At 35.9% G+C, this 7,604-nt stretch overlaps 1 protein-coding gene across 2 annotated transcripts; it reads right to left on the bottom strand.

Annotated features, from left to right (window-relative positions):
* Nucleotides 1-5,511: 5,511 nt before the first annotated feature.
* On the bottom strand, nucleotides 5,512-6,310 carry RPL10L (ribosomal protein L10 like). Of its 2 annotated transcripts, XM_029238835.1 has the most exons (2): nucleotides 6,130-6,223; nucleotides 5,579-6,036 (listed from the first exon to the last, which is right to left on the bottom strand). In XM_029238835.1, exons 1-2 carry the CDS (start codon nucleotides 6,221-6,223, stop codon nucleotides 5,579-5,581), a joined length of 552 nt encoding a protein of 183 aa, XP_029094668.1. The 2 variants fall into 2 exon arrangements, with proteins under 2 accessions (XP_029094667.1, XP_029094668.1); XM_029238834.1 differs by having other exon boundaries at nucleotides 5,512-6,310.
* Nucleotides 6,311-7,604: the final 1,294 nt, after the last annotated feature.

Genomic DNA, 7,604 nt, shown 5'->3' on the forward strand with positions numbered 1-7,604 from the left:
AAGAAATATTTGTGTAATTTTGTTTTTTTATGAGATATTTAACACATATCACCACAGAGAAGCAAGGCAAAGATAGGAAAGGGGATTGTTACCAAAAGAATGGGTAAAGAGGGAAAAGTCCAATGGAATAGTAAATATTTAATACAGAAAACCACCTAAAGAGGAGAATAAAGGACTTAAACAGGTGAAAGAAATAGGCTTAAAAAATGCAACAGGACACAAGTGTATTATGTACTGATTGTGCAGTGCAAAGAAAAAGTATATATAATGTACACATAATTTGGTTACATCTGGTTTAAAATGCTCCATCTCAAAAACTCCATGAATGGTAGAAATCTGAAAATGTTCTTCCTTTGGGATATTTTAATGAGGCATAGTAAAGTAAAGAGACTGAGGTTTGCAATCACATCTGATTTGACCCTGCCACACAGATTTGAGCTGAGGGTGGATGGCACAGCACACATAAATGGAAAGAAAAAAAGAGGATGTGGCAAAGAAAATTAGGTACATGTAAGCTCAGAGAGAAAGACAGAAGATAACACTTCAGTAGTCGGCAATTTTGTATCCCAGCCACGAAGTATTGGCTAGAATCTTCCATTGAAATTCGAACCTGCGTCACTTTCTTCACTGCAAGCAAAGCCATTCATCAGTTCTTTCATGCTGGTTCAATTAAATCCTATAGTGCTCGGAGGCAATGTAGCATCAGCTCTGGTGAAGAATTTCAATTTCCTAAACAGACCTGTAAATATGCTACTGTGGATAAATTGGCCATCAGGGTGATAGAGAGTAGCAAACGAAAATGTGTGATTACAGCTAGTTTTAGTGTGCTAGAAAGCTGCTGAGCCATTACTGTGAGCAAGACAGTGTTTTTTCCTCCTCTGCTTATCTAGCGGTTTTGCTCTTTCCATATTAACTATCTCTAGGCAAATACTCTTTGTCTGATTGATATTATTGTAATTAGTTAGGAGTAAGCTTAACCAGGTCTTCTATAAATAAATTTTACTTCTTTCTTATTATATGGTAACATTTATTGTATTGCAATTCTTATTCTCTTCTCAAGTGTCAAAACATAATGCTCGATTTGTTAAACATTACAAATTTTTAGGCAAATGATTTGCATTTTTGTAAATTTTGCGTTTTGTAAAGGTTTTTGTTCCAGAAGAAGTGATTCTTTCTTTTTTCCTCTTTTAGTTGATTGGCAAGTGATTAAATTGGATAGAATATGCAACTACTGAATTTGCTAGAGTACTGACTTACTGACAATCTCAAATATACAAGTGTGTTTATGCATATATATCCTCACACACAGAGACAGAGAGAGAGAGGTTTCCAAATCAGAATCTAGCATGAAAACTTATTGTAATTATGTATGAGTTGGTTGCATTGGTGAGGTTAAGTCCAAAATGAAAGACAATGTCTAGGCTAGCATTCTTTATGATCTTATGACTGGAGTCTATGCATTTTTATGGCTTTAATTTGTGCAGTCCATTATTACATTTTAATATACCTCTTAAAATGCATGATGATAAATAAAAAAACTTTCTCTAACTTAATCATAACTTTTCATGGTTCATTAAATCTATAATAATATACACCAATATGCTCCTGTAACTTATAAGTTGGAAATAGTAAATTTTAAAATCTTTTACACTGCTTTAAAATAATTACTTTTTAATATTCCATACAAATAATTATTTACACAATTAAAATTATATCTAAATGCTTTGGAAAATATATTAACCAGAAGTAAAAGGTTAAAATATGGTCAAATTGCACAAGCTGCAATAGTTATTTCACAGAAATTTTATATGTCTTCAGTAGAACAGCAGAATTAACCTACCAGGGAATACTGAGTATGATGGCTATCAAACATTTTCACACTTGTATTCAAATACTTCATCACTGTTGAGCTTACACAGAAAAAATAGATACAATGTATACTTTAAATATGAATTTTTAAAATAACATCAAAAGATTTTGAGATTCTGCAATTAGAAGTAGATATATTTTAGATTTCACTTCATGGCCAGAGTAATTATATTAATAAGCATAGCTAATACACAGTGAACTCCTTTAAACTTCTAATCATTTAATAATAAATAATGATAATAAGCAACATTCATTTAGGGTATACTATGTACCAGAAACTGTGTTAAATGCATATTCTCATAACTGTCACAATAATCTTCATTTTAATTTTAGACAACTAACTAAGCCTCTGAAAATTTCAATAAATTGCTCAAGGTGAAAGGAAAAGTAGAAGGCAGAGCCAGAATCCAAACAAAAGGCTATGTATTCCAAAACATTTTACTTTTTCAATAGCTTCACCAAACTAATTTTCAAAATTTTCCCGATTCTAATGATCATTTCCGTATCAGCTAGAGTTTGCTTAGGGTATACTAAGAGTAATATGGAATAAGAAATGTCTTTTGGGAATTAAACTTTGTAGAATAATGAGAACAGCTGGGAAAATAATTCTGAAGAGGATAGTGGGTGATTAGATAAAAGTCATCAACCAGGGATTATAAAGAAGTCTACTGGACGCTATTGACTCTCTCCTTGCAATGGGCCTGAAATCCTTACAAATCAGAAAGACAGGCAATTGGGGAAAAAAATATCTAAATGCAAAGTGAAGAGAAATATGGGTAACCTTGATCTCACAGGCAAATGAAGTCCATGAGTACAAACTGAACCCCACAAGGACAATCTGGAATCCAAGTGTGTCAGTGCATCAAACTCCAACAGGGTGACTAAACACAAGTCTGTGCCCTTCAGCACAGCTGCACACATGCTTGGCCTGAGTCTCAAAGAAAATAAAGGGAGAAATCTAGCAGGGGCTATAGGAACTGAATTATGATATTTAAGGAGCTTAGAACAGTGCCTGGCATATGTTAATCACTATATAAGAGTTTGATATTACTAGTGAATAGTTTTTAGCAGGGAAGTGATACATACCATTTTTTTGTTTTTGTGTTTTTTTTGTTTGTTTTGTTTTTTTTGCGGTACGCGGGCCTCTCACTGTTGTGGCCTCTCCTGTTGCGGAGCACAGGCTCCGGACGCGCAGGCTCAGTGGCCATGGCTCACGGGCCCAGCCGCTCCGCGGCATGTGGGATCTTCCTGGACCTGGGCACGAACCCGTGTCCCCTGCATCGGCAGGCTGACTCTCAACCACTACGCCACCAGGGAAGCCCCTAGTGTATATTTTTATAAAAATTAAGGATTCCAGACTAAATACGCTTAGAATAATTCCATATTTGGGGGGGGTAAGAAATGGTGGATTATGCAATGATGATTGGTGGAATGTGCTTTTCAAAACTAAGCTGATATGGTACATGGTCCATTTTCTAACTGATTCAGTCAGTATTTTCCATAAAACCTGAAGAACTCCACCAACTAAATCAAAGAGATTTATCTGGCAATATTTGCTTGAATTTAGTTAACCGTAATTGTATTTTTATTTTGAATGAGCAGATAGTTCTGTTTCATTGCAGTAGTGCATGAAATTCTGAATACATATGTTCCCAAATTAAATTTTCCGTTTAGAATAGAAATTTAGAAATAATGAAGAGCTCTGCAATATATAATTTAATTATATTTCAGTTCAACTGTCTTATCAATTTTTTAACAACTAGAATGACCAGAAAAAAGGAAAATGCTGAAAAAATGAAATCATGGCTTCAAGGACATGTTAGCAGGACTTTTGTTAAGAAAAACAAGTGAGAGTGTTCTTCTATTAAGGAAATAAAATTTATATATAATAGCTTATAATAGAAAACTGTAGGGAAAACTCAAATAATAAACCTGATAATAGCTTCCTATTAGTTGTTTAATGTAATAATTTTTAATCTTTCATTTCCTTTTCATCCACCTATCTATATGCATAAACAATCATAGTTACCAATCTCTTACGGCAAGGACATTCATGGGCTTATGCTTGGCTGCCTCCCTGTATTTAGTGAGTGAGTACAGAGTTCCAAGTTTGAAGGTTAAGATGTTTGAAAAGTTTGAGACCAAAAGGATGAATAACGAAGACGGAAAATATTTTCAAAGCTGCATCACAGTTGTATTAACACATGACCAAGGAACTGTTTTGTTGTGTTTTGTGTGGCATTTTGATTTTTTTGAAGTTGAGGGTTTTTTTGTTTTTTTTTGTTTTTGAAAAACGGTTCGGTAAAAAGTAAACAGGATTGGACAGGAGTCAGAAAATCTGGCTCAAGTACACCCTCATTTGCAAATTGCATAGGACTTAATTTCCTAGAAAACTTCAAGAGTTTTAGAGTATCAAGTAAAACATGTCAAAGAAAGTGCTACTGAAATTGAAAAGCCCTTTCTATACATTCATATATTATTTAGTACCTGTTATCCTTCTTGTTTAGCTATAATAAATATTATTGCTTAAAACAGCAATTTAGCTTAAAATACACAAGTAGGAGGCATAGTAAGGGCCTGAAAGAAGTATCAAGTCAGATGCAAAATTTTAAGATTGACATAGAAATTTTTTTAAGTAAATGAAAATAATTTTAAAAGCATATGTTTCAATACTGTTTATTTAGTATTCCTTTTGTTCCTTATCTAATATGTTGACTCTGAAAATGAGTAGCTAAAGAAAACTGAGGGCACTGTTTGCAGGATTGAGATTTAGAAGACTAAATAACAAATAAACAACTAAAAAACCATAATTTTAGAATGCAGAAGAGACCCAGAAACTTTAGCTTATGTAATTTCTAAAGTAAAACAATGCATAAAAACATCTGTATGATCAACATAACTCTAATGTAGGGCAAACACCTACAACTGCAAACTCTCTCTAGGATTCTTTTAGAGAACAGACAGTGTCATTTTCTCTTTTCTGTTGGTTCTACTGGGACTCAGATCAAGAAATATGTACTTGGTTGTCAACCTATGACCTTTCTGTGATGAAGAAAAGATTGGATTGTCGTCTCTTGAGTGTAAGATAATGTAAGCCTTGTCTGGGGAAACCTTTGGCAGTGATCTCCAATTGTCCTAAGGCTGATAATTGGAGGTGACAGGTAATTCTAGAAACAATGTGCAGAAATGTATAAGGGAAACATAAGCAACAAGTTTAAGAATAGACTTTTTAGTTTCAAAGAGATTGTAATTGAAATATGACTAATGCCTACCATTATTTTCATCCCAATTGTTTATTTTCTATAAAAAATAAGAATTTTTCTGTAAATCTCAGATTCTTCTCTATCTATTTTTTATTCAAGGCAATGACAGCTATATAACTTATGACTTCTCTACAAATAAAACTTTTGACATATTTTCCTAGACTCTCTAAGTTAAAAGTGTGGGTTAGAATTGCAACAGCTTTCTCTATAAATGGCATACAAATTGTGTCACTCTCACTTGAAATGAAATTATCATTTGTCATTAAAACTCTTTCTGGTAATGTTAACACAAAAAATTATTTCTCTATTAATCTATATTCTAAAAATTGGATATTTTTAAACTATAAAAAAATTAAGAAATAATTCTTTTTTTACCATAAGTAAAATTTATTGGTGAGCAAAACTCAGACCAGCATGGTCAAAATTGCCAGTGCTGTCAAAAGACCTCACGAGTGCAGAGCTCGCCACTTATCCAGAGGGCCATGGCTGGGGATGTATTTGACTCCACAACCATCCGGGATGAGGCACTTCTTAGCCACTTTGTCTTCAAATTCATCAGCATTAAACTTGGTAAAGCCCCATTTCTTGGAGATATGAATCTTCTGGCGCCCAGGAAACTTGAACTTGGCCCTGCGTAAGGCTTCAATCACATGTTCCTTGTTCTGAAGCTTGGTGCGGATGGACATGATGACTTGACCAACGTGGACTCTGGCCACTGTACCCTGGGGTTTTCCAAAGGCACCTCGCATACCTGCCTGGAGTCTGTCAGCCCCAGCACAGGACAACACCTTGTTGATGCGTATAACATGTAATGGATGGAGTCGCACTCGGATGTGAAAGCCATCTTTGCCACAACTTTTCACCATGTACTTGTTGGCACAAATTCGGGCAGCCTCCAGGGATTCTGAAGAGAGCTGCTCATACTCATCAGACACTATGTGTCCACAGAGTGGGAACTCATCCACTTTTGCCTTTTTCCGACCCAGGTCAAAGATACGGATCTTGGCATCAGGGACACCTCGGCAAAAGCGAGACTTTGGATACGGCTTATTCTTGCAATACCGGTAACAACGAGCGGGTCGGCGGCCCATGGCGACATCGGGTATCGCTGTGGCACGTCGAAGAGAAAAGAAGCGGTTGCTTCCACGCCTGCGCATGCGCCTCATATACATTGCCCATCTTCCCGCGCAGGAACCATAGAGGACTTGAGGACACTCTTTCACAAAGTCCCCACCATAGATGCAGTGACACTCTACGCATGCGTTGGGGGGATTTGGAACATGCGCAGGATGGAAAGGCAGTTGGGTATATTGGCCTGCGGGCATCCAAGTAAGAGAATTGGACCTTGCTGCAGCTTCGCAAAATCTCGTTTCCTTCCGGCTTTCCCTCTCTGGCGTAGAACTTCTGCCCTAAGGTTTGTCTTAACTATAAAAGATGTATTCTCCTAGAATTTGAATGAGTAATGTCTCTCCAGCTAGTCGTACTTTGTGTCTGGTTTGTCTAAATAATCCATTTGCCGGAGCTCATATCTCCTGTCAGCATTTGTGGATCAGTTGCTATTTCTCAAAGGGTATGTGGTCACCTTCCATGGGTAAAGTGGTTTCTTGGCTCACTGGTAAGGCTCAGGAAGAAATGAGAGTAGAGGGGAGACGGGGATAGAAGAAATCTGTTGTACATGTTGCTTGATAATTGCTTTAGAAACATGAAACTTTGGTGGTTTTATTTATTCGGCCATATGGAATGATTTTATTGTCAAAATGGCATCCACATAATTGGAATACCAACTGAATTTTTTAACTTTAGGCTATTTGCATTTTCAAATGTTACAGCTTCTGGGAACTGTATAAAAGAGTAACTATTGGGAATTCCCTGGCAGTCTAGTGGTTAGGACTTGGCGCTTTCACTGCGGGGCCTGCCCTCTATCCCTGGTCTGGGAACTAAGATCCCACTAGCCGCGAGGTGGGAAAAAAAAAAAAAAGTAGCTATTTATACTTTATTAATCTTTTACACATTACTGAGAATGAGCTTAATAGTTTTTTTCTTCTGATATTAGATTTTGTGAAAATATTATGATCAGGATCAGAGTGTGAGGAAGGAGCGAAATGAAAAAGAGAAAGAGAATTTACAAATAGTATATAATCCCTACTTGGGTTTTTCTAGCGTTTTTGATTCCTTGGTGCTGTTTCACAAATCCATGACATAATGGAACAAAATCCTTCCAATGTGAATATATTCTGTTGCTAATGCTTTCTCTTTAACAGGGAAACATAAGTTGTGACAAAATAACACCTGCTCTTAAAATGAGTGAGGTTTTATAAAATACCCATATTAGAGTAGAATATTAAAACTCCTTGCGTAGTGAACTTTACCACATTATGTAGAAGCTTGCTTAATTCCCCTTCCTTCCTTCATTTCTGCCTTTCTGTTTTCCTCAAATAGTTCCTGTTTACTATATAATCTGTATATGGAGAT

The sequence above is a fragment of the Monodon monoceros genome, unplaced genomic scaffold (genome assembly GCF_005190385.1).
Source record: "Monodon monoceros isolate NGI ecotype Baffin Bay Population unplaced genomic scaffold, NGI_Narwhal_1 Super_Scaffold_21, whole genome shotgun sequence".
Classification (NCBI taxonomy): domain Eukaryota; kingdom Metazoa; phylum Chordata; class Mammalia; order Artiodactyla; family Monodontidae; genus Monodon; species Monodon monoceros.

Bases quoted from the DNA above. Each gene is read 5' to 3' on its own strand.
- RPL10L (XM_029238834.1), bottom strand. From the start codon at position 6,304: ATGTATATGAGGCGCATGCGCAGGCGTGGAAGCAACCGCTTCTTTTCT.